Consider the following 27,719-nt stretch of genomic DNA (forward strand, 5'->3'; position numbering starts at 1 on the left):
CTGGCTCACAAACACTCACTTCAGCACCCACTCCTGAGTCGTTTAGTTGGCCACAGCTAAACACAGGAGAGAAGCAGCCAGGTGGAAAACGTTTTGGGTAAGGCAAAGCCTTGTCCCCACAGCTGAGCTCTTTCCTCCATCCAGTGTGCCATGACATTTATTAGGAAAGCTAGGCAAGAAAGAGTCCTGTAGTGTCAGATATGCACTTTCAGAACAGGAGAAAAGTCAGGCCTGGGGAGAAGACAACAGAAGCCTCCTGATCCTGTGGCCAGTTGGCTTTTATGCCATCAGAAGAACCATCTGTGGGTTGTAGTTCCAAAGAATGAAAGCAGAGCCCAAAGGTGAGGGGCAAGGAGTGCAATTCCCCTCCTCCTGCAGATGCTCTTGGTTGATTTAAAACACACTTGAGAAATTGCTTCAAACAGACAAACAAACAGATAAAACCAAGGCCCCAGGCACCCAGCAACTCCTGTACAAGAGCACATGAGGGAGGGTTCTGCAGAAGTGTTACAGTTTATTCCTTTAAGGCATTGCATAAGAAACATTTCAATGACACGTAAACAGTTTTATTCCTTTAAGATCATTTGCTACTCAGGTACCATATGATGCAGGATTGCCACACTGGAGCAGAGACTGTCGTTCCACAGAGGACACAAGAACTTGTGTAAAGCAATCAGTGTCTCAGGACTGCAGCCATTAACTGCAAGGCATCTTCGAGTTAAGTATTTGCATTCCAGAGTCTTCAGCCTCTCCCTCAAACACTGAGCCCTTCTCTGGAGAGAGGTTCAGGAAAGAGGAAAAGGAGGGTGAGAAGTGGAAATACACAACAGGTCCTTTTCTGCATGCAAAGAAGTTTTGTATATAATTCACCTGGAATACTTTTCAGCCTCCTTTTTTATTGTTTAAGGGGGGGAAAATATGCATAGGCTATTGAACTGGTTTCCTTTAGTGTTTAAATTCTCTACTGACTAATACAACAGCACAGGCAACAGGATTCTTTAGGTGTGAGAGAGGAATTTCACCATCACATTAATGCAGTCCTTCCATCCCACAAAGCTGCCAACCACTGAGTCTTCTGACTGAGCCCCTGCCCTCAGGGACAGGCTCAAGACCACTGTCTCACCCAGACTACAAAGTGATTACTTTTGGTCATTGCCAACAGGTCTGTGTTAAATTACATGATCTGGAACTAAAAGCTTCTGCATTCAGTTCCTAATTTGCTAAGCCACTCAACAGCCTTCAAAACTCATCCTGAAAGTGAATGAAAGTAGAGTGTTGTGATCACTAATACTGCATAATGGCTACTGAGAGATTAAGGGGGGCGGGGGGAAGGGGCTAAGGCAGATCAGTTCCAGACAGGTAAAATAATAAACAGCTAGAACACCACAAAAAAAACCCAAACCAAAACAAAACACCAAGGAAACAACAACAGAAACAACTTATTCCTTCCAAAAAGTAGTAAGCACTGCCATTTACAAATAGTAGTGTTCATGTTAAAAGAAAGAAGGGTACCTAAACAGAGCGAGCCTTGGCAACCAAATCCAAAGGGCAGGGGTGGAAATGGAAAGCAAACCAGGGATTACTACTCCAGACACGTGCAAGATGTTTACCTGGGATCAGTACAAGGGTGGGTGAGAGAGAGAATACAAAACTGAAGTGGGAAAAGGCTAACAACTGCTATTCTGCATTAGCATACAGTGTGTTTAGGACAGCGTTTGCCAGCAGACAATACAAGTGTTTGCTTTGTTTTCTTACACCACTCCAATAGCTGTAAAAAGTATATTTCATGTGTACATTTCAACAACAACAACAAAAAAGAAACAGTAATAAAAATCACATTGTTCAATCTGAGGCACATCAGCCTTCATAAAGCCTAATTTTGCTCACGACAGACGTCAACCTTAAGATGTTCAACAGCTATGCTAAGAATAGAGCCTGCAAGCTGGAGCTGCTCAGCTTCCAACAGTCTCAAAACCATCACAATAATAATTAAAAAACCCCAACCCACCCAAACTATGATATGTATTTATTTTCTGAAGCCAGTCTTCATCATTCTTGTCCCTACAGGACAGAAAAAAGAGAAGCCATGTTCCAGTTAAGACATATGCCTGTTGAAGTTCTAGGGGAAGGAGGGGGGGAAAAAACCAATGTTCTGAACTTTTCAATAGACTTTTTCTCCCTCAGGGCTCAACTGTCACTTAAGCATCACAAGAACAAATTGAAATGTAAAAACTGATTAGCTATACACAATGGCATTGGTCACAAAGGGATTTAAAAACCAAAGAGTTACACTGTAAGATCCATTCTCCGTACAGCTCACAGTATATCCACACTGGAAGTTTGCTCTAGAATTAGAACCAGTTCGCTAAAAACAAGGCTGGAGGTTGCATTTCAGCACTAGGAAACAGAGGAGATGGGATTCAGAGGAGAACCCATTTGTGTGAGTACTTTATCCAGCCACTGAAGGGGCCCATGAAGGTGGATTTCTATCCAGCACGGGGTGCTTGTGACATCCTGCCGGTGATACTCAGCTCCCCAGCCCTGTGAAGATGAAGGAGATGTGGTCAGTCAGGGTGAGGACGTGCCCTCCTCTCCAAAGTAACTGTGCTACCAACCACCCACAAACCATCAGCTCAGGTACTGACCTGCATGTAACTCAGTATTACAACACATCTAAAAGGAAAAAACACCAAACCGAGGCAGGGAAGGAGCAGAAGGAAGCTGCATCTGCAAGCCCCAGTCAGGTCTTGCCTGCTACAGAGCTGGAGCAGCACCACGAGCACGCTGCTGATTCAAGAAGGGCTCCTGGCTGTGGCCACATCTCTCTCCTGCTTCTCCCTCCTGCTCCCTGTCCTCTCCACTCTCAAAGTGAACAGTACTTATCATAACTTACAAAACCAACAAGGTGACTTTTGGCCAAGGTGCAAAGGCAGCCCTAGAAGGCCCCAGTCTAGACACCATGCTAAACCTGAACGGGGCAGCACCTCGATTAACCAACGCTGAAAACACACCTCGGTGAGAACAGCAGCACAGCCTGGCTTCAGGCATTCAAATCAGGTCTCTGCTAATACCATCATCAATTAAAAAAAACAGAGTGAAAGGAGTTGCAGTTTTGACTCTGCAATCACTTCTGCTCCTCTCTGCTTGCATTCTTTCATTCCTGGAGCTCACTTCGTTCCTTCACATTTGCAGCATGAGCTCAAACCTCCTTTAGCAGAATTATAGCAGCCACAATGATCAAATCTCTGTCCTGAGTACTGAAGGAGCTAAAGACACAGCCAGCATTCAGTACAACCTATGCTTCTCCTTCCTTCCCTCTCCCCAGACTGACTCTTTGACATGCTCAGTGGAAAGAGCCACAGCAGGTCAGAGTACTTTTGCCTCCCTGCTACTGCTGGACACCCCAACCCACACCACAACGGAACGCCTTTACCTTGACGAAGCTCATTCGGATGGTGCACATTTTGGTGAGCTCATACACTGCTTCAAATCCATGGTTGACAGACTGGGCTAAGAGCTGAGCAAACTCCTGATTGTTGAAGATTTTCAGACTGCATCCACTAGGAATCTTGCATACAGTTGTGGGATGAAAGCCGTGGTGGTAGTTGCAGTTCCTGCTCTGTACAAAGATGCTGCTATCACTTAAACACTCAGCATAGACTTCCCCACCAACGTAGTAGAGATGAACTCCTTGAAAACAAAGATAGAAACATTTCAAATGATTTGGGTTTTTTTCCCCTCCTCCCCCCAAAACACAGTATTTCATACAATTCCCTTGAAATCAGAGACAACAGCAGTAAATCTTCTGCTTGAGGAGCTTCTCATGAAAGCTTTTACCCACACTATAACCTTCCCACTTCAAAACACAGGAGAGGCTTCATTATACATCAGCCACTAGATGTCCTTCCCCCATCAACTACAGAACAGAATCACAGAAGGAAAGCTACTTCCACATGTCTCAAGTTATTTCAAGCTATTATTTGAGAGAATTAGGTGGATTTTACAATTCCAGCTTTATGAAACCAGTAGCTGCTGCCTGTGGCAATGCCAGCAGAAGTGTCCTGGGAGAAGGGATGTGACAAGACAGGGATGAGAAAGTGTATCCATGGCCTGCTCTGGTTTTTCCACATATTTTATTAAGCAAAAGGAGAGGTGAGTCCAGTCAGCTGCACAATTTAAAAGGCATCAGTCTTTAGAGACCTTAAAGTCAAGGAAGCCCCTAGAGCTGTCACAGCTGCCTGGACTCAGCTATCTACACAGGTGCTTCCCTCCCTTTATCTTCTGAAGCTTGAAACACACTTAGACTACAAATTGACATCCAAAAGCTGCTGATCCTGAGCACCAAACACAGATTCTCACTGTTCTGCTTCCTTTTCCCACATCCTCTCTCCTCCTCCTACCCACCACTATTCCATGGCTGAGAGACTGTTCAGTTCAGGCCTTCCTTGCAATACCCTGAGAATCCACTGCAGACTATCCTCTGGTTTGCCAGATGAGGCTGCAGCAAGTCAGCAGATGCAAGTTAATCTTTCAGACAGCAGCAACTGTTATGAACACTGCTAGATCCACCAAGGACTAAGGCAGGATGGAGGTTACACAGAGGAACCATTGGGTTCTTTGACTACAAGCAGCTGTCAGAGAATCTGGGACAGGCAAGCATGAATTTTCCCTACACAACCCTATTTAAAAGGCCAGGGACCATTACTTGCTAGCTCACTTCTTTAGGGTAAAGACCTTCTCCAAGAGATGTCTGAGACGGGGAACTGGACAATGCAGTCTGAGAACAACACAGACACTTCAAAACCAATCCAATGCACAACAAGAAGCCACTTACACTTGCAATGTCATCCTTCTGCAGACAAAGCTTAGCAAATGGGACTGGAATATTTTCAAGAGGCAAAAAACCCCAATAAAAGCCATAAATAAACGGTATTTTATCTCAAATCAAGCTTCATTGCTCTCAGAACTGTTAGCATAAAGCAAAGTTTTAGTTTAATAGAAGAGATGTAGCTATTTTAAAGCCCACTGCAGCCAATACAACACCCAGCTCTACAGCATGATGCTGGATCTCTTGTTACCATTCTGAGCTCAGGCAGACACTGGACTGCTTTGCAAGCACAATGGAAAGGGCTCAGCCAAAACAGCAGAACCTGACACATGCCCCACGCTCCAGGAATCAGCTGTTCCCCTTTATAACATTAAGTTTTCTTGGACAGCAGCACTGCAGAGCCAAGTTTCCAACAGATCTATTAAGAGAACTTTTGGCTTCCAAATTACCTGCCAAATGTTGCTGTCTTTCTAGCAGCATCCCTGACAGACTGTTAAGGGACAGGATGGGTCTTGAAGGCGTTACCAGCAAACTCTGACCACACAAAAAGCCAGACCAACAGTGCCAATGATCTCGGGTGCTCAAAAAGCCTCTAAAGTGTGCAACAGGTTGAATTCTCCTCTCAGGACTAACTTAATTAGTGCTCTAAAGAGGAGTACTACATTCTAAGATAATCCAAGCACATTCCAGAGAAGATGAAAACCATGCCTCTGTATGTGCTATCAGCCAAACAGCACAGGAAAACTAGAAGATCTTGCCAAACCTGCTGTCTCCAGGAATCCCTCCCACACACCTACACACCCATGGATTCACTCAGACAAATGAGCTCTTGCAGTTTTGCATTAGCACTTCAAAGTCCTGCTGCCAGCTCACGCAAGAGATTTGGACACGCCGTAGACAGCAGCTTAATACCTTGCACAAACAACAGAGTTCCAAAAACTCCAGCTTTGACACACTCTGAAGTGGTACAAAGAATTTGATGCAAGAAGGAGATATAAAATATCAGAAGTCCTGCAATGTGTTATTTGGGGTTGAAACACAAAAATCCTCCTTACAACCTATCACTGAATAGAAGAAGCACCCAGAAAGAAAGAGCTTGGTAAGGACAAGGTAATAGCTCGTCTTTTAAAGCAGTGCCAAACAAAATGGATGCAGCTCCCAGATGAATCAAACCATGGCTGGGGCCTCTATCAGGAAGCAGGACCAGAGAAGTAGCCCCCCTGTACTCAGCACTGGTGAGGCTGTATCTTGAGTACTGGGTTCAGTTTTGGGCCCTTACTACTAACAGGACATTGAGGTGCTGGAACTGGTCTAGAGAAGGGCAGCCAAGCTGCTGAAGGGTCTTGTGAGGAGCAGCTGAGAGAGCTGGGGTTGTTCAGCCTGGAGAAAGAGAGGCTATAAGGAGACCACCTCACTCTCTACAACTCCCTGAAAGGCTGGAGTCAGGCTGGGGTTGGTCTCATCTCCCAAAAAGAAGTGACAGGACAAGAGGAAATGGCCTCAAGTTGCACCAGGGGAGGTTTAAGCTGGACATAAGAAAAAACTTCTTGACTGAAAGGATTCTCAAAGACTGGAATAGGCTCCCCAGGGAGGTCATTGAATCCTCACCCCTGCAGATGTTTGAAAGAGACAGAGATGTGGTGCTGAGGGACATGGTTCAGCAACTGACTCAGTAGAGTTAGACAACGGTGGTCCTGAAGGTCTTTTCCAACCAAAATGATTCTGTGGCTAAGTAAGCTGTCTTCCAATGCTGCCAAGGCAGTCAAAGTATTCTGTGAAGCATAACCTGCTCTTGTGTAAGAAGAATCATAGTTGCAGCACAGAGAAGTTGAAATAAAACCCAAGGCCTGAGCTGCTCAGTCCCAGGGAGCAGAGCCAAGCTTTACCTTTCCCGATGTGCCGCCTCGTGTTCTCGATGGTCGAGTTGCGGTTCACGTTGGACAGCAACCCCAAGCAGAACCTGTTCTTGTTGTTGGAGGGGTCTGTAAATCCATCCACTAAGACACTTGTGGAAGATGCATGAAAAGCCTCCCCAACACGATTGTTTAACTCATAATACACAATGGAACACCAGTGCTTGGGCTCTTCGTAGGCAACAGGTTGAACATCTGGAAATAAGCAGAAGGGAAGCAGCAGTTTACAGAAGGGTCAGAACACTGAAGCTGAAACCGCCAGGCAGGCCTCCCAAAACACCTACAGAGAAGCAGAAGCTTGGGCACCACTTGTGATGGGCAGGAACTGCCCTGATTAACATCTTGATCACTTTGACCTTCATCCATTTTAGCTAGTTGATCTATTTCAGACTGGTTTTCCTAGTTTAAGCCGGATATTAAACAAACCAAACACCTACACAAGGATCGGGATGGCTCTCTGATGCCAGCTGAAACATGGTTCTTCTCTCTACTTTTTGTTATAAAGGCTGTTTTAAGACTTCATTTTCAGAGTCTTTATGCATATACAATCCCAACAGCAGGCAAAGGGAGCAAAAATACCAACCCCAAGACTAATGGAAAGAAATTCAACTTGCTGTAAGCCATGCTACCACCTGAGGCTTTAAAAGCGAGAGAAGAGAATAAGCCAGGCCAGTTTTACTGCTCAGTTCTTCCTGTTACATCCCCAGCACGCCTTGGAGAACTGCTTCCACTCATCTGTGAGGTTTCCTGTGCCATTCCAAGTTATTTGGTCACAAGCTTTAGGAAGCCAAACGATGCTGATTTTACCCCATGCTATGTGACTTACCTCTGGTGGATATATTTGGCATGATTTGAGGGATCATTGTATTGCTTGTGTCCATTGACTGTGAATTATCCTGCCCCATCTGGTCATCAGGGGGCATGTATGCAGGAGGTGGAGTATCAGCTGCAAAAGTGAAAAAGAGGAGAAAAAGAATGAACCAGAGGACAACTCAACCATTTAGAGTATTTATTTATTCATTCTACAGTCATAAACACACAAAACCACTCCTGAATGAGAGATATTAAAACACCTGGATCCATTTTCAAAGTAACTTGAAGACAGCCCAGCTGTCTTTACAGTAAGCTCCTTCAATAGTTGGGTTCTTACCTTTGGGACTAATTGCAAGATGGGGCACTGGAGCAGAACTCAGATGTGCTTTACTCTTTTTGCCTTTTCTCTCCTTTTGCACTCCCCCTCCTCTTTTTCCCCCCTCTCCTTTAACAGCTGCACTTCTGCAGCTGGGCAGGATGACTCTAGCTGCCACTGTTTGCCACACAAACATTGGCTTTCTTGCCTACTCTCTTCTCTGTGCTCCCCAAGAAAGTAGTAGTAAGAAAAAGAACAAGTAACTTTCTTTGCTGTAGCATAACAAAGGCCTAAGCCAGTAGGGGTTTTGCTGCTTCTGTAGGCTGAGCTCATGAGAAAAGTGTGGAGCTGTGTTCTGCCATTTGGATTCAGAAACTCCCTGCCCAGGCCATTAAAGCAGCCACCCCAGTGCTCACAGCACTTATCCAGAGGGGCCACAAGAAAGAACAAAGATGCAACCACTGAGCTACTGGAAAGCAAAATTCTTAACACTATTAACTTTTTTTTGCTTTATAAACCACAACAATATCCAGAAAGTTTCAATAAAGATTCTCTGGTTTGCCTCTGTCAGTTGCTGGTTTTCCCTAAATACCACATCTTAATTCAGAGAAAGACATCAATAAGACAGCAATCAAGACAGCAATCTTGCTCAGCCCCTTACATCTGCTTTCTTTTCAATGCTAGGTATTCCTCTAATGTACCAGTTATTCTGCATGGAAGCTGTGCAAAATAACTCGCCATGGGCCTACAGGAAAGCTGGAGAGGGGCCATGTATAAAGGCATGTGGTGACAGAACAAGAGGCATTGGCTTTAAACTGGAGCAGGGCAGATTTAAACTGGACATCAGGAAGAAGATTTTTTTACTGTGAGGGTGGTGAGACACTGGAACAGGTTGCCCAGAGAAGCTGTGGGTTTCTCACCCCTAGAAGTGTTTAAGACAAGGCTGGATGAGCTTTGAGCAAACTGGTCTAGTGCAGGTGTCCCTGCCCATGGCAGGGGGGTTGGAACTAGATGCTCTTTAAGGTCCCTTCCAACTCAAGCTATTCTGTGATATTAATTCATGACACAAAGCATGTGGAGAAACAAAACTGTAACAACTCTGACCAGGGTCAAAGCTAGGAAGAAACTCCCCTAACATGCAAAGGACAAAGCAATTCATGGCAAACACCACAAACTCCTCAGTCACACCAACAGCTGACACTTCAGCTCCTTCCATTAAGCTGACATTCAGGCTGTACTTACCCGGTAGCTGAAATGGACTGGATGGGCCAGAGCTGGCTGGGGAGCTCGGGTAAGTGCTGCTGGCTGGGGATGGTGGGTAGGGGCTGTTGGGTGAAATGGAGAAGGGAGTGCTGTTGGGCTGCTGGAAGGAGTCTGGAAAGGTGGCGTTGTGCGGCATGTGCGGCTCGTTGTGGCTGAGGTTGCGGAACTGAACCAGCAGGCTGTGCTGGGGGTTGAATTCACTATGTCTGGGCACTAACACTGGAGGTAGAACTGAAAGAGAAGTGTAAAAAAAACACAAACCAGACAAACTTAGATGAAAAACAGAGAGAAGGAACGAGATGCAAACACTGTGCTGTTGTGCTCCCCCTGGCAGGTTCACCACTGGCTGGTGAAAGAGAAGCAGGGGCTTTGTCTGTCCTGGCTTTACCCCAGGCTTTCTCCTTTACATTATGCTTCATGGAAGACTCAAATTTTACTCTGGCAAAACTCTGAGTAAAATCACTCCTATTTCATGCAATGAGAAACAGACTTTTAAAAAAATAAGAACAAAATACCAGCCCACCAAAACCAACCAAGTCCACAGGACACACCGAAAGTACAGGATTCACTCTGGGTACCTCAAACCAGTGAAGATAGAAACACAGTCAAATGAAGTATTTCAGCACAGCTTCTTTCACTGAAGACAATCCAAATCTGTATCACAATATACAGCTCCTGCTAAACTGGAGTTCTAACTTTTAAATTCCAGAGTGCTGGAGCCTGGAGCTCAAGCTCTTGAGCACTCCAGCTGGGTGCAGCAGAGTTACAACCATTTTGTGAAACAGCTTTTCACTGTACTTCCCAGAGCTACATACTTCATCTCTCCCACTCATAACCACAACCCTGCTCACCTTCTGCCACAGCAACACGCCTTAAGAGAAGACCTCTCCGTGACACAAAACTGGTATGTGCCCTGCTCTAACTGATCACTCTTGGGTCTCTGTACAGCTCTGTTGGCTGCTAATGGGAGGTCCTCAATTCTGGTCACTCACTGATGAAATACTGAGCACCTGAAAGGAGGCCACCAACCTCCTTGCAAGGACTGAGGTTTTAAAAGGAGTTTCTCAAGGAAACTGAAGTCCTTTGAGCAATGCTCTCTATCACAAATGAGAACGTTGCCACTGACTTTAAGGGTAGCAGGCTTATGAGAACTGTGGAGAAAGTGGGATTTACCACAAAGAAAAGCAACTTGTGCAGGCTGGACAGCACACCTCCCCACAACCCCACCAGAAAAGCACACCTGGAACGTTCCTCTTCCAAATTCCCTCCTAGAGCAAATGGAATTATACAGCGGCAGAGGAAGAGAAAAATGCAGCGGCTCCTGCTCAAACATACCTGGGCTCTCCACCCTCTTGTAGTGGTATGGATTGATGCAGACTTCCTTCTGTTTAGATCCAAAAGGAAATTCACAAATATCCAATGGCTTCAGCTCGTGATGGCTTTGCAGATCGGGCCAGCGCCAGACCCGGCAGTAAATGACGTGGGGAAGGCCCTTCCTGTGAGAAACCTGCAGTCGGCCATCCAAAGACCGAGGGATAGTCACACACTTGCTGGGCTGGCCTGGGCTGCTCAAGGCTTTCTCCAGTTCTTCCATAGCACCCTTTTTCTTTTTCAGTTTTTTAACCAAAGCATCCACAGCTTTTTCCGCCCATTTTTCCTCTTCATCTCCTTGTTTCCAGCCCAACAGACGCTTTACAGCTGGGCTAGTAAAGGAGAACAAACTGGCCATTGACGTCATTTGACACAAGTCTTCAGCAGGGTTGTTGGGGTTTGTATGTTGGGGGGGGGGGTGTTTATTTGGGTTGGGTTTTGTTTGTTTCTTGTTTTGTTGTGTTGGGGTTTCTCCAACTAAATGGCAGCGTACACCAAAAAGCAGCTATTGCCACTGCTGGGCCGTGTTAACTCTTGGAGGCCGGCAAATGAACATAGAGACGTCACTGGTGAAGTCTCCCCATCAAAACTAAGGAGTGATTCCTCCAGTCCTAGTCAAAAGAAGTTAAAAAGTAATTAGTTAACAGGCAAAGAACATGGGACAGCAAAAGGGCAGATAGTAGAAGAATCAGCCTCACTTTCAGCCCTAGCCATTGCACCTCATCCTCGAAGCACCAGGACCTCAATCCAGAGCTTAATACAGTAAAATGTGATCAGACTCCTGCATCAATAAGTAGTGGGTAAAAGGACAGTCAAGGGACTAAAGGGACACCTTGGTTTCTGTTAATCTTCCTCAAATTCATGAATTCCCTTTGGAAGACAGGCTCAAGGAGAATGCTTTAGAACTAGAATTACATTCCCACCATGGCTCTTCACCACAAGACTGAAATTCACTCTGAACCAACAGGGAAGCAGCACAGTGGAACCAGCAGCTCCACAGCCAGTACTGCACTAAAGTACTCAGCTTCTCAAATACATCTTTATTGCCCCAAAAGCACAAGCTCTGATTAGGTACCTGATGCTTGCTGAAGAGTATATAAAAAACCCCCAGACAATATCCCACCCTGTAGATAACCAAAATAAAGCCCCCAAAACAATGAAAAGAAAAAGCCCAGTAACCCCCCAACCCTTCCCCAGGCACTCCAGAAGGTGCTCAACCTTTGCAGCTGTGCCTATTTTTATGCTGCACTTCCTTATTATCTTTTCAGAATATTTGAAGCCTCTGATATTTTTAGCTTTTGGAAAAGAAAATTAAAAAACTGTTTTCTTTTCCCCAGAGGCAAAAAAAAAAGAAGAAGAGGGGAAAAGGCACGGCAGAGTAGTACCAGAAACGTGACCTTTACTACAAACTGCCTGAGCTAGGAGAGGAGCAGCACAGCCCGGGGCAGCTCAGCGCTCATGAATGGTGGTGCTTGCCACCACTCACCAGCTCTGCTGCGAATCCTCCCCCCACCAGCTTCAGGAGTACCGATGACAAGAGGAAATGATGTGCTGTGGCAAGCGACTGATAAGAACTTGTAAAATCCCTTGTGAATACTAAATAAGCAAGTACAGACAATGAGCAGCTGGCAAAAAGCAAGAGCAGCGCTAAGAGAAAGGATGTCAATAACAAAAGATGCTTCCTTTCTTGCTACAGAGACTGCCAAACAACATTGTCTCTCAACTCTTGATAAACCCTGGTGAATTAGAACACCTAACATACCCTGAGACATCACATCTGCACATAAGAGAAAAGGGGTGTGTGTGAGGAGAGGGGGAGCCAGATTCCTAAGTGTCTCTGTGCTGCTTCACTTAGGTTGTTACCTTTAATCAAGAGGATCTTTTTTCCTCCTTACTTTCATTAATTAAAAGCCATCTGATAAGGCTTTTCTAGGTGCCTAGGCACATTTACAAGCTTTCTCAGATACACGGACTTTCCCCTAACAGAACCAGGTATTCAGCACTGCCACCCAAGGAGACAGCAAACACCCTGAGACAAAGCAGTTGTGTCCCACATTCATTTTCTACTAAGCAGGGCACAAACCCAAAGACACTTGGCTATGATGAAGAGTTTAAGTTTAATACCTCATAAACACCCTTTACAGGGAAAAATCCATTTATTTCACACAGTAGCTTAATCCCATTGGTACTTCTTTGATTATTCATCTTAGTTTCATTAATATGTGGGGGAGAAGGGAAAGGGGCAAAGCAAACCAGACAAATTGAAGCTCTCATAAAAACCAAAACAAAAAATAAAACTGGGAGAGCAGAAGTCTCCTGATGCTGTAGTTAGTACTTAGAAGAGAGTACTGTAAAGCAAAAAAATACCAAACCAACAAAACCCAAGGAAAAAACCCGATTATGTATCAGAAGTGAGGAGTCCTGCACTTTAAAGTATCACTGAGTTCCTTAGAGCCATTACACATGAGAACCTTTGCACCCTTCAAAGTAACAGGAAACACATAAAGGGAGATACACTTGGCCAAGAGCACAGCCTAATTTTTTCTTTTACAGAGGATAAAAGTTTTGTGTTCTGAAAAGTAAAAGCTGTTTACAGCCACAATTAACTTGACTTCCAAGCCTTGCCTACATTCAATAGCTGCGAGACAGCAGCAATGGCTCACACCCCTGAAAAAGGAAATGAACCCACCTAGAAGCTCAGACCAGGAAGAATCCAGAAGTTCTATTTTTGTTCCTCAGCTCTGCTTTCAAAGAACCACAAGCATCATCGAGGCAGAAGACACACTAGAAATTTCCACAGCTAAGCTCCAATCAGCTTTTCAGAGACACCTCTTGGATGCTGCCACCCTGATGGGTACCATTACAGCTGCCCCAGCTACAGGAAGCAATAAAGTTTATGATGCTGTGATTCCATGAGCACATATAATTGTAGGCTTTTCTCTAGCATTTTGAACACAACAGCAACATGCAGCAACTGGGAAGGGCAGTTTGCTGTTTGTATAGCATTTCAACATTATTTACCCACAAGCAGTTGAAACTTGATTACCATAGAAAAGTTTGGGTTGGAAAGGACCTAGAAAGATCACCTAGTTCCAACCCCCTGGCATGGGCAGAGACACCTCCTACTAGACCAAGAGTGAATTCTGGAGGCCTTTTCCAGTCTTAATGACTCTACAGCTCTATAGAATAAATAAGGTAATTAAAATCAAAGGAAGATGGAACAGTCCTAAAATGATGTTCTGCAGTAACTAGTATCTGTAGGGCAAGTGTCAAGAAAATGTTGACCCATGACTCTCCCATAAACTATGATTGGGGTTTGAGGGCCACAAATATAATCAGAGGCCTGGAACACCTCTCCTCTGAAGACAGCTGAAGATTGGGGTTGTACAGCCTGCAGAAGGGAAGGCTCTGGGGAGACCTTAGAGCAGCCACCTGGTATTTGAAGGGGCCTACAGCAGAGCTAGAGGGGGACCTTTTTACAAAGGCATGGAGTGACAGGAGGGTGGGTAATGGCTTCAAAGTGGGAGAAGCTCGATTTAGATCAGATATTAGGAAGACAATCTTCTTCGTGAGGGTGGTGAGGCACTGCCACACGTTGCCCACAAAAGCTGTGGAGACTCCAGCCCTGCCAGGTATTCAAAACCTTGAGCAGTCTGTCCTAGTAGGAGGTGTCCCTGTCCAAGGCAGGGCCTTGGAACTAAAGGCTCTTTAAGCTCCCTTCCAACCCAAACCATTCTGTGATCCGCTTGGAGTAAGTCTAACAATCAATGTTAAAAGCTGTAGGTGAGTCTTAACACCTCTCAACAAAAGCACAACCTAGTAGAACAACAAGTATTCCAGAAGCATCACAACAGATTGGATGAAAATTGTTTCAACTTCTACAATAAAACAAACCAACAACATCCCACATACAAGTTTGTGCTACAACCACCCAAAAATCCGAGACTGTTGAAGCCAGAGCTTTCAAGACTCTTCTGCTGAAGCATCTCTTACCTGCTCAAGAAAACCCAAAGCAAAAAGAAACCCTGCAGCAAGCTACTAACAGACTTTGAGAAGCACAAGTGACACTGACTTTCTCTCAGGATAAGCCTTGCAGAAATTCATTCTGGAAGGCAAAAATACTGAAGGCTTACAGCTTTTACTTTTTTCCTAAGAAAACAAAGCAGAATTTAAAAGCTTCATTAATTATTTGTGGACTGAAAGCATTTCCTTCTCTGGAGCTATTTAAGGTCACAAAGGTTCAGGCAGAAACCAAACGTTTTCATGTAGAAACTGCAGCTCTTGTAGGGTTTTAACATTTCCAAACGAGTGGCAGAAATCACATTTAGAACATTTACTTGCAATTGATGTAATTCCAGCATCTAATCTTTGAAAGGTTTCTAAGTAATCATGACATCTGCTAGCAACAGCCTCACCAGATCATCCATATTCACAATCAATTTCTCCGAAGGCTTTCGAGGCGCCCCTTACGAGCCCTGATTGCAGCACAACAGCGCAGCGCTTAAAGAGCTCAGCGCAGAAACAAACGCTTTAAAGAGTCACATTTTCAATCACAGTGTTGCACAAATTACTCTCATTGTTGCACTCCCAGACGCAGCTGGGAACAACTTCCAGCGGGAAAAAAAGCCCTTTCTTGAATTTCCTTAAGAGGCAGAGGGTGCATTATGCATCGCCTTCTCCTCTTAAAGAGCCTTTCAGCTGAGCTACGGGAGGACAGCAGCTGAAACACATGGCATTACGTTTAAAAACCAGTTACAAACGCTCTTTAAAGAGCGAGCGCAACGCATTGCATGGGGCAGCACAAGGGGGCTTTAGTGGGGCAGTATGAAAGGAAGTAATGGCTGTATCCAAACCAGACATGGGGGCAGCATTATTTATACATTTAAAGCTCTTGTTAACAGCTACAGCCGAGGGAAGGAAATTAGTTGTGTGAAGAGGGCTATTGTTTGAACCCCTTCTTGATACTTTGGCAAGACAGCAGAAATAAAATTGGCTAACAGTAGAACTCAGAAACTGCATTCCACTTGTGAAGATGGGAGTGAGACCACCTTCCACCTAACATCACAAACACTAAGCAACTCCACGAGCCTTTGCTGCCTCCTCTGAGATTTTCTTAGTCTCCTACATTAAAGTGGCAAGCTCAGCAGATTTATTTGACCCACTACTAGCACACCTTCAGACTAAAAGGGTGTGAGCAAAACTCACAGCAGAGCAGATCAATACAAAATGAGAGTGTATTTATGCTAATGAGATGCAATTTTATGTAGTGTGTTCTGCCATCAATTGCAAACATACTCTGAATTCAGATTTTGCAGGTGAGAAATATCATTAACCTCCTGAATTCACTTGTTTGCAAATCAGGAGCAGCATCATACCCAGAGTGAAACAAGGAACTTCACTGCTCATGATTAGAAACTGCTTTCAGACTCAATTTCAGGACACAAACACCACCCCCACCCCCCTTCTAACCAGTTACACAACTGGTGGCTCATTAGAGCTGCTGCAGACTTGCAGTTAAAACTGTTTGCAGCCAGCTCCTGGCCTTAACTTTACTGCCCCTTCAAACTTAGGAACACTCGAGTGTTTTGACTCCATGCACACATTAACAGCTCAGAGTCTCCACTGCAGTGTATCACAGCCTATTCTGATACATTCAGTTATCGATATTTTCCATTAGACTACAACCCCAAATGTCAGTGTCACCTGGTTTTACGAAGCTCCTGCTTTCCTTATGCATTTCCTGACAGGCACTGCAAAGGACAGCCGCAGCCCAGCTCACAGTCCCATGCAAAGTCATGCATTAGAGCCTTTTCTTGAGGACAAAGAGAGAAGAAATGCTAGCTCCACAGCTTTTTCCAGGCTCATCAAGGATAAAGCAAATCCTAAGGTCACACAGTGTTTATAGAAGGTGGGTAATCAACTCGAAGGGCACACATATTCTGGAGCATTCCCAGAGCCTCTCAACAGAGGGGGAAAAAAAAAGTTTCTTCCGCTACCCTGTGCAAGATCTTAGCCACGAGGAGCACCATCAATAATGTAACTCTTTCCCCCCCACCCCCTCCCCTTAAGGGTAAGGAAAAGATGAAAGGAGATTTAATAAACGATATCAAAAAGGAACGTGTGGCATTTTCAGCAGACCTGGACTTGCATATAGCCAACTGCACACCCAGCTGACCAAAACCCATGCTAAATGCTTTGACACCAACAGGAGTTTTCCTTGCTCCAAACACGCCTTGTAAGGCAACATATTTTAACTAATGATACACATAGAGAAGGACTGCAAAGAATTCTGTGGTATCTTCAAAAAATCTTGCTGCTCTCCATACACAAAAAAAATGCATTGACAACTGCAGACCTGGCTTTCTCACACAATGCTTGTTCTTTTCATTGCCACATCTGTACATCATCTAACACAGCTCAAAAAACAACCCTGAAGCGTTTAACTCTGTCAGCTGAGAAGTATTTAAGCAGTGCTCTCTTAAAAGCGGCACAAAACCTGAGGCCAAGCACAAGCAATGCATTCTACATGGCAGCAGTGGAATCATAAAAGCCACAGGGCTCAGAAGGCAAAAGTGAAGCTTTGGGGATGTCTTCTCAAAAATAAAAAATACATAAGTGATAGTGGCTTCTATGACAGGAGCAGCCCAGTCAGGAAGAGCTCACTACCAGAGCTCCACTGCATCTCCAAATCACCTTCACTTCCAGCTGATGCCAAGAAAATCTCAACAAAAGCATAACTAAAGAACAGAAAGGTTTGAATTTGTCCTGCATCATGGCAAAACTTGAGGCTCACTGCGATACAGGGGAGGGCAGGAGGGAGAAAACCCAAACACTTCCCAAGCCTCCAAGAAGTTGTTATCTACTTAAGGCATCCACTCAGAACACACACACACGAAATCAAACCTTCACATGGCCCTGGTCTCTGCAACTACTCTAATTACTGAGTAATTAGCTTTTGTAGAAGTTCTCAAAACCAACAAATTCTGTCTTAGGACTAAAACCTCTCCCTCTTAAGTGTTTTGTCAGAACTGAGCATTTTCTCACACTTCTGTTCCAGCTAATTGGCACTTTCCTACAGAAGCATTATGCTGCAAAATGCCATCATCCACAGCAGTCAGCACAGCTGAAAGTCAGCCCTGAAGCTGCCTCATGGTTTTGAGGTTATTTCAGATCTACTCTAACCACAGCAGATAACTACAAGCTAACAGCCATTTCTTAATTAAAATTGCATACAAGAGTATCACTAAATTTCACTAAATATGAAAACAAAAGCCTAAGTGTCCATTAGTAGGTTGGTGGAAGTGGGCAAGGACAAGCAAGTGGGTGATTAGGAATGACCTCAATGCTACACCTGGAGCAAAAGAATGGGGCATCTTTTACCATTCACATATACTGAATTATGGTAACAAAAATTACTAAGCTTCCACGAGCGTAGATGCTCAGAAGCAAGAGCTTCATTAAAGAATGAGAGCCTAAACACTACCACTAACAATACAAATTGGCAACAAAAAACATGACCTGAAAGAAGGATTGTCAAAAAGCTTTGAAAGAGGGGAAGAAAAATAAAGATGTGTGTGTGTACACACTTCCACTCCCACTGAACTGCATTAGGACTGTGACAAGTTTACAAAAGCTGCAGGATTTGGAGGGAACACTGACAATAGTAATTCAGCAAGCTGCTTTTTTCCCCCCCTCTCCCTCTTCCACAGAATGAATGAATGGCAAAGTATTCTAAATTTGTCAGTTTGTGACATCCACTGACCCAGAATTCAGAGACACTACCTCATAGTTGGTGGATCAGTAGCAGGGATTCTGACAAAGATCCTCTGTCAAGGATGACAGTCCTGGCAGGCTCAACCTTGGTGGCAGGTCAGTAGGGATACGGACTTGGCAGGCGGAGCTCTGCACCTTGCCAACCCGCACTGGTCAAGCACGCTGAAGTGCCAGCCAAACTTTTCTACGTGGTCACAGGAACACAGCTAAAAAGGCTCCCAGAAAAAGAGTGCAGGAACTTGCACAGCAACTAATGATAAGTGCAAAATTGCTGAATTACTGTTCAGCTTGCTTTTAATGAGCTGTTTATCAACCTTAGCCATGAAATATCTGGGCTCGCACAACAACAAATCTTTTCGCTCCGAGCAGGAGCTCTTTACCTGTTGCTATTAAAAACCCATTTAAGGCTCTTGAAAGGAGAAATATTACCACACTGAAATTAATTTCAGCAGACCTATCACACAATGTTGAAGAAACCTGCATTTTAACAATTAAAAAAACACAAGCCAACAGCCAGACTTAACTGGCAGGGAAGGAAGATCAGGGGACTTGCATTGGACTGCCACAGCAGTGTTTCTACAGACAGGTAAATTCAGCCAAGAGCAACAAAAGAGTTCTCAGAGTTTTATTTAGAAACTAAAAAGAAAATAGAGAGGATATTTTTCTGAAATTACAAAATCTCCCCTGGAATGTTAAAGATCACAATATAACTTGCAGAGACTGTTTGAATAAACCCAAAGAGTCACTTAACAGAGCACGAGCACTCCGTCTCGAGACAGAATTTCTTCCAGCTCAGATTATTCTGCCCTCATAAAAGCTGCACAGGAGATCCCCCACTCAAAGTGCAAGATTAAAAATCTTACTTCATAACCAGGGTCCACAGTTACAGTTCCTTCAGGTTCCATCAGAGGTTAAAAACTCCAAACCTCAAACAAAAAAAAAACCCACCCACCACAGCTGTAGGCAGCATCACATCCCAGCTGCATGCCCTTTTGTTGTGACCTTTTGTCATCAAGAGAAAGAAATGCAGAGGAAGCCTCTCTTCCTCCTTTCTCATTTCTCACCCCCACCATGACTGTCCAACTCAGGCTTCCAACAGGAAAGTTTCCTGCAGAAAGAAGAAAATTCCTCCCTCAGACGTATTTTGTCCACACATGAAAGGGAAGGTTTGACAAAGGCAGGTACTCCCATAAGGACATAGTGTCTGGGTTTGGTTAGGTTTTGCAAGACCTAGCCTGCCATTAAGCACTCAGCAGCGATTTCAAGGCTAAGTGAACAGAATTTTAATATCAGAGGTGAAAGTAAACCACTATCAAACGGCAGGGATTAAGACATTAATCCAACAGCACCCTATACAGACAGGGCACTCTCCAAAGTTACAACACACCAATTATGAAACATCTTCAATTAAGTTATTTGCCGCTTCCATTAACTTCCACTACCACCAGCTGCCAACTTCATAAAGTACTACAGCCTTTGATGAGCACGGGCACATGACTGCAACAGGGTGTTTGCACCTTTCCCCCTCCCCCTCCTTCCCGCTTCCATCAAATCCTGTGATGCCTCAGACTATCAGAAGGACATTCTGTGAAGGGCTTCCCTATCTGAGATAGGCAATGAAATAAAGCTCAGTGCAGTTTTCAGCATTTTAAAGCCACCCATGGAAGGCAAATGATCTGAAATTACCAAAGGAAGGGAAAGCAGCAGGAGATTCCATCTCAAACCCTCACATGCTGACAACCTGATCTCCCATGACAAGACAAAACTTACAGGCTGACGCAAAGTTTGACAGTTATTCCTCGGCGGTTTTGTTAGAGCAGGGAGCCCACATCATTCACCGAGTAAAATCTCTACATCCCCACAGATTCCACCACAAGATTCAACAACCATTACTGTATCTGCTCAATAATATATTCCTAGGATCACAGAAGTCTTTCAGTTGGAAAAGACCTCCAAGATCACTGTGTCAAACTGTCCATCAAAGACCACTGTGGCCATTAAACCACGTCCCGAAGTGCCAGGTCCACATGTCCTGAATGCCACTAGGGATGGTGAATCCAGCACCTCTCTGAGCAGCCCATTCCAATTCCTGAGCATTCTTTCAGTGATGAAATTTTTCCTCCTCTCCAACCTAAACCTCCGCTGGCACAACTTCAGGCCATTTCCTCTGGTTATATCACCTGATACTAGGGAAAAGAGAACAACTCCAACCAACCTCCTTTCAGGTAGTTGTAGAGAGCACTGGAGTCTCCCCGCAGCCTCCTTGTCTCCAGACTAAACAATCCCAGTTCCCTCAAGCCACTCTTTACAAGACTCCTTCTCCAGACCCTTCTCCAGCTTTGCTGCCCTTCAACGACTGAATCTATTCAGCAACCCACCCAACAACTCAGTCTGTTCAGCAACACCGTACTTAACAACTACTGCTGAATCAATTCTTTCCTACCTCATTTTACTGAGAAATACCTTCATTTAATTAGCCTAAAGTCACATCAGGAACTACACCACTGGAACAGAGCACAGATCACTTGATTTCCAGTCTTGTGCCTTCTAACCGCAAGCCCTATTTCCTCTATTAAGTTTACAACCCGCAGAAGACAAAAAAACCCTGCCTTTCTAAATCACTTCAGCGGCCCCATCCTTGGCAGGCAGCTGTCAGCACTGGCGGCAGGCAAGGAAGGCCAAGGTGGACACGCGTGTGTGTGCGTGTGTGCCCCAGCATCGCCTCTTTGCCCACGGGTTTGAAACGCGAGGGTTTGCTAACTCCCCGCTCAGGCTCGGCCAGGCCCCACTCCAGCTGGGCGCAGGAGCTCCTTGTCGCGAAAAAAATACACCAAAAAAACAACCACCAAAAAAAAAAAAGAAAAGGAAAAAAAAAAAAAAGGGGGGAGGAGGGGGGGTGAAGAGAGAAATAAAAACTCCCGAGCCCCCCCATCAGCACCGCAACAGTTTGCTCCTGCAGCTCGGCGCAGGCTCTTACCGACACCAAGCGTGTTCGGCAGCGCGGTTCCTGCGCTCCTCCGTCCCTCCCGGGGCTGCCCCTTCCTCCCCACGCCGCTCGGCCACCTCCGGCCCCCCCAGCAACCCCCAGCCTGGCTCCAGACTCCCCCAAACCCCTCACCACCAGGCCCGCGCAGCCGGGGGAGGCCTCGGCCCCTCCAAGTCACGGGCAGGGCCCACTCCGGGCCCCTTTCCTCGCCGGTGAGCTCAGCGCTGAGGAGACGTCGCTCCCCCCAACTCTCCCCCACCCCTCCACCGCCACCCCCCCGCTCCACCCCGCCGTAACCCGCTCCAGGACTCCCCAACCCACCCGGCACGGAGCGAGACGGCCTCCCCAGCGCGGGTATCCGTCGGGAGGCTGGAAGCGCCGGCTGGGCCGCGGCCGCCCGCTCGCAACAAAACTTTATTGGGAGCCCGCGGAGGGGACAGCGGCGCGGCGGCGCCGGCGGGGCCAGCGCCGGGACCCGGATGTGCGCGAGGGGCGGGAGCGGGGGGGCAGAGCAAAGCGCGGGCGGGAGCCTGCGCGCCGCGCATGCGCAGCGCCGCCGCCGGCAGGAAGCGGACGCGGCGCGAAGGGCCGGGCCGAGCCCAGCGGAGTCGAGCGGGGATGAGGTCCCCTGCGGGAAGGGCCCTGGGGCAATCAAAGCTGTACCCGCAAAAGAATGTCAGACGCACAATAAAAGTGATAGGGCCAGAGCGTGGTGCCGAAAAGTAATTTACTTCCAAGAGGGAAGAATAACACAGTTGGTTCCTCGAGTTCAGCGCCGTCCCGCAGCGGCTCCTTCACGCTGAGCCTCCATGGCAGCCGGCGGGGGAAGGCCACACCGCGACGGCAAGGCGCTGCTGGGGCTGTCTAGCACCTTGTCCTGCCCGGCAGTAAGACACTGGCCCACCAGCCTCAGCCCTTGTGCCCGGAGGTGGCTTTGTGGCACCGGTCAGGCTTGCCCACAGGGCTGGGCTGCAGCTGAGGCCCTTTGCGCGGCTGGTTACGAACCCAGTCTCTGAGCACTCGAAGCATGGGTTAGCAGCTTCAGGAACGACTCAAGAAAGGAGTAGTCCTGAGAAGGCTGGAGCACCTCCACTGTGAGGAAAGGCTGAGAGAGTTGGGGTTCAGCCTGGAGGAGGCTCCAGGGAGCCCTTCCGGTAGCCTCTCGGTCCTTAAGGGACTGATCAGAACACTGGGGACAGGCTTTTGAGCAGGGCCTGCTGTGGCAGGACAAGGGGGGATAGACTGAAACTAAATGAGGGAGATATGGGCTAAAGAGAGGAAGAAGCTCTTTACACTGAGGGTGGTGAGCCCCTGGCCCAGGGTGCCCAGAGAGGTGGGAGATTCCCCATCCCTGGCACCACTGCAGGTCAGGTTGGTTGTGGCTCTGAGCAACCTGCTCTGGTTGGGGATGTCCCTGCTGGCTGCAGGGGGGTTGGACTGGATGGGCTTTAAAGGTCCCTCCTAACCCAAATCACTCTGACTCTGTGACTGTATGGATGAGGATTTTCACACAGTATAAAATGCCAGTAGGACACAAACACCTTTTTCATAACCATCCTCGTCACACAAAATGGAAATGATCCCTGTTTGCTCAGAGCCAGGTGTTGAACAACACAGAATGAAAGTGCCAGAGAGTTACCAGGCCAAAACCACATCCAACATGCTACAAAACATCACCTTGATTTAGCATACTGCAGGCATAAGTGCTAATTTCTTGTCATTTGTAACTAAATAAGTTGATTTGTGCCAGGGTAAGTTAAACAATTCAGTCCCATGGCATGACTTGATGTCAGAATGGTTTCATTTTTTAAGCTACCCTCAACACACACTTGACTTCTGGAACTCCAAGCAGCTAGATTTCCACTAGATCTGAAGAATGGGCATACTTCCATTGGAATTGGTAATAAAAACCAGTTGTCCATTCAAAAGCCTCTCATTGCAGGAAAAGACAAGACTGGCAAGGTCTCACTTCCCTTACAACAGGTGAGACACCTTAAGGCAACAGGTGGAAGGCTGAAGCATGTTCAGCTCTGTCTTCACTTGGTTCACGAGCTCACCACAAAGCACCACTGAGGTCTGAACTCTGATGGCGTTGAGGAACTCAACTTTACAAGGCCAAGAGGAACATCACAATTAAGGGAGAGTATTTCAAACTTCAGCCCACCAAGTGGTTTTAAGAGGAAACTTTTCCTGCACAAAGATCACTTCATAACCCAAAGGCTGCTTTCCTCAGGAGGCCAGTCAGAGCCTGTTCCAGACAGAATCACACAACATTAGGGGTTGCAAGGGACACTGAAAGCTCACCCAGTCCAACCCCCTCGCCAGAGCAGGATCACCTAGAGTAGGTCACACAGGAACGTGTCCAGGCAGGTTTGGAATGTCTCCAGAGAAGGAGCCACTCCACAACCTCTCTGAGCAGCCCACTGCAGTGCTTTGTCACCCTCACAGTGAAAAAGTTCTTCCTTATGTTTACATGGAACCTTCTACACATGGCCAAATTAAACAGTACCTTAGTGTGATCTACTGCAGAAATGGCTACAGAAGAGTTTCTTCCATTGGAGGAAACAAAGTAAAATATCTACAGAAACAGATCCATGAGGCAAAAATCATTCGTTGTCTCTCTGCTGCAGGTCGTGTAGCTACACCACCTTGCAGCAGTTATAGGTCTGGCACACCAACTGCATCTGGTGTGCCAGCTGAACCTTCCTAGCAAATAAATAACCCCTGGAAACAAACAAGCAAAGAAAAATACTACAAACAAGCAGCTGTAATGAGACAGTGATATTTATATATATGTACATTCAAACACATCTAGAAGTAATCCCAACAGAAACCACATGAACTCCCGTGTTTTCTTTGTGGAAATGCAAGGTAAAGCATCCACACACACACACAAAAACCCAACAAACCCAACCAAAAATAACCCCAAACCAACCAACCAAAAAAACACAGACAGAAAAAGAAACAAACAAAAACCACAAAGAAAGAAAAGGAGGGGGGGGGGAGGGAAGAGAAAGCAATGTAAAGAGTGTAGGAAAATACCCAGAGAGCCAAAATGAAGTTTCAATTTCACACACAAATATATTTAAAAGACAACTATTTTCTTCTGGTTCAACACCACATGGCTCTTGATTATCCTGGACGCCGACAGCAGGTTTTAGCCCCAGCATGCTCCCATCAGATCTAGGCAGAGGTCAATTAATAGCCCCACAGAGTATCTCTACTAAAGTTCATGACGGTGGCAAAGGAGCAAGGCCTTGGTGTAAATTTAGTCATGGAACAGAGCTAACCTTTGGGGACTCCTCTGTCCCTCTCTCCACCAGCAATTGTTCTGCTTTGGCCAGGCACTCCAAAATACAGGACAAAAAAAAAACCCCACCAAACAACAACAAAAAACCACCCAAAAAAAAAACCCTTGTTGGTCTTTTTCCAGACCTTTTGTGTAACTTAATTAATAAACCAAGTAACAAACAACAAATTGGCAGCAGGCATTTTAGGTGTTGTTCGTGTGCCAGCCATCATGTCCCTAGGAAACAAAATGTTCTCTTTTTTTTGTGTGTGTTTAGGGGGGTGGGGAGGGGGGGAAGTTACAAAACAGTTGGATGCTGTCAGATGAAGCTACAAAGCAGAGCTCCGATGTGCTTCCTCCTGCGGAGGAGGTTCGAGAGCTCCGCTGATGAGAAAAGCTGAAGGTGTGCATCTCAGTGGACAGGAGAGGACAAGACAAAACTCTGCTGTTTTGCAAAACTAAGCTTTCAAAGGGGTTCTCACGCTAAAACTACAAGCCAGCTGCTCGTGGCTGCTCGCAGCACAGCTATCCTCAGAAGCCAGGCATTCTTGAGCACAAGACCCAGACTCTGCTACCCTCTCAAGAGACCCTACCTGGAGCACTGTGTCCAGTTCTGGAGCCTCTTGCCAGGAAGGATCTGGAGGTGCTGGAAGGTGTCCAGAAAAGGGCCACGAGGATGAGCAGAGGGCTGGAGCTGCTCTGCTGTGAGGACAGACTGAGGGAATTGGGGCTGTTCAGTCTGGAGAAGAGAAGGCTCTGAAGAGACCTAATTGTGGCCTTCCAGTATCTGAAGGGGGCTCCACAAAAGCTGGGGAGGGACTTCCTAGGGTGTCAGAGAGTGATAGGACTGGGGGGAATGGAAAAAAAAATAGAAATAGGTAGATTGAGATTGGATGTTAGAAAGAAGTTGTTGCCCATGAGGGTGGTGAGAGACTGGCACAGGTTGCTCAGGGAGGTGGTGGAAGCCTCATCCCTGGAGGTTTTCAAGGCCAGGCTGGATGTGGCTGTGAACAACCTGCTCTAGTGTGAGGTGTCCCTGCCCATGGCAGGGGGTTGGAACTGGATGATCCTTGAGGTCCCTTCCAACCCTAACAACTCTATGATTCTATGATAATAATGAATATGATCCACTAGTGGAAAAACTGTTTTCCTCATTTTTTCCTGCTGTTTTGTCACAGACTGATGTTGAATGGGCAAATCCCAGGTGCCTGAAGTTAAGCTACCTCCTTCCAGCCAGTGGACCAGAGCAAGAGGACAAAGTAAATGACACTGGTCATAGAATGATGAAGTTTGCACACCCTTACTTAACACCAGTTTCACCACTACTTCATACATGGTTCCCATCACTTCGGTGTCCAGTACCATGCTCCAGTGAGTCTGTTCTAATAACATCCCAAGTGCCATAAGAGGCTAACAACAGGGAGACTCAAGGCATCCTGTAGAGTTTGCAGAAATCATTGGGTTTCACAAATTCCTGGAGGTGACAGTTCCTGGAACCACGAGTCCTCATTTAGCATTGCCAGCCAAGACATGCCAACACACAGCCAGGCAGCAGTGATCATCTGAGGACGAGTGACAAGCTGCCCTTCCACTCACCTGACTGCTTGAGTTACTCATTGTGTGTTCACACTCTGCAGGGACAGCTGCACGTGTTTGTACCTTGGGTCCTGCCTTGTAAAGTCAACTGAGGCACAAGTACCTGTCTGGCATTCCTCTGCACACAGCCTCATGGCCCTGACGACACAAAACCACCCTCTCGTGAGCCTGTGCTACTCCAGGTGTTTGTGCTGGAGCTGGCTGTAACCTCTCAGCCTGCTCAAAGTACAGAACAACCGAGAGGAAGGCTGCTGCTGGGCTCTGTCAGGCCTTGCATGCCCGAGAAGCAACCACGAAGTTCACCAGGGATCCTAAACTGCAGTATGTTGATTCTTCCCTCCAGGTTCTGAACCTGATCCCTCTATTTCTTAAGGAGATTTTTCTTTGGTTAGAAAGGAAGAGTTTGAAAACCAACTAGACTGTTGGACTCAGAAGGAAACAGGCTTTAAAAAACAAAAGCAAAGTTGCTTCATTATGAAACTTTGGCCTTCCTGTGACTGCTAAAATGATTGCATTGTTCCACTTAATGCCCTGTCGACTTTCTCAATTGCCTGGGGGGCAAAGGGCAATCTTGAACATAAAAAGTATATATAGAATCTTTTGGGATGGGATAATCAAGTCCAACCATTATGTAACACTACCAAGTCCTGTGCTAACCCATGTCCCTCAGCACCACATCCCAGTGTCTTTTAAACACCTCCAGGAAAGATTATACACACATATATATAAACAATAACTATGTCTCTACCCCCATTCACCATATGCAAAGCTGCTTTATAGCTGTTTAAAAAAAATGGCTGTAGTGTGAAAGATGGCTTGGATATTTGACCCAAATCTAACTTAAAACCAGAACTGGGGAAAATGGGTAGGAGAGCTCCAGAAAGTTCCACTCTCACAGCTGCCAGCCGAGAAGAAATGGGGGAAGGGGGAAGCGCTGAGAAAGGAATTTACACTTTTTGTTTGGCAGGGAAGAGAGGAACATGCCATCCCTGTTTGAGAAGTTTCAGGGTGGGAAAGGCTAAGGAGGGGCTATCATACTATACATACCTTTACATGTGTTTTTGAGGCAGAAACGGAGCGCTGTGCCTGGGCAGAGTTCAGCAAGTGGAGAGGGAGGGCTGCCTTCGCTCTGGGCGTTTGGTCCTGGTAAACAACCAACCCCTCAAGTGACAGCACACCGAGAGCAAGGGCAGTAGGTGGTGAGTGGCTGCCTCACCCCAGGAAGGTGACAGAAATGTTGTGTGCACACAGATCCCACATCACAGATGCAAGAGAATCTTACATCACAGATGTAAGAAAATGACCAGTTTTATTGTCTGGAGGAAATGTAATAAAAGTGTTTTATCTCCGAGGCTCTTGGTGCTGTGGGCTGCTGTGAAGTTACACTCAGTGGCTCCCAGGCTTTGAATTCTAGAATAAATGATGTGCCCTGTCACTGTTCCAGCCACACTTGTGGGTACCTTGTATGACCTGACTCACACAGCAGTGCAGAGAAAGGGAAAGAGGAATTAGTCTCGTTTCCTGAAGCTACAGATACACGACAGCAGCGTGAAATTGTAGTGCAGGGGAGG

The 27,719-nt window shown here is 46.2% G+C and overlaps 1 protein-coding gene across 1 annotated transcript in view; it reads right to left on the reverse strand.

The window, feature by feature from the left end:
* Positions 1–379: 379 nt before the first annotated feature.
* The window catches only part of SMAD5 (SMAD family member 5), a 31,532-nt gene continuing 4,192 nt past the window's right edge, over positions 380–27,719 (reverse strand). The window contains exons 2-7 of the mRNA XM_009911052.2: positions 10,469–11,115; positions 9,113–9,364; positions 7,568–7,687; positions 6,715–6,936; positions 3,434–3,690; positions 380–2,541 (exon numbers count right to left, since the gene is read on the reverse strand). Coding sequence (XP_009909354.1) covers positions 2,398–2,541; positions 3,434–3,690; positions 6,715–6,936; positions 7,568–7,687; positions 9,113–9,364; positions 10,469–10,871 — 1,398 coding nt within the window. The 5' untranslated portion in view covers positions 10,872–11,115 and the 3' untranslated portion in view covers positions 380–2,397. The remainder of the gene's footprint in view (positions 2,542–3,433; positions 3,691–6,714; positions 6,937–7,567; positions 7,688–9,112; positions 9,365–10,468; positions 11,116–27,719) is intronic.

Source organism: Dryobates pubescens, chromosome 16, assembly GCF_014839835.1.
Source record: "Dryobates pubescens isolate bDryPub1 chromosome 16, bDryPub1.pri, whole genome shotgun sequence".
In the NCBI taxonomy this organism is placed as follows: Eukaryota; Metazoa; Chordata; class Aves; order Piciformes; family Picidae; genus Dryobates; species Dryobates pubescens.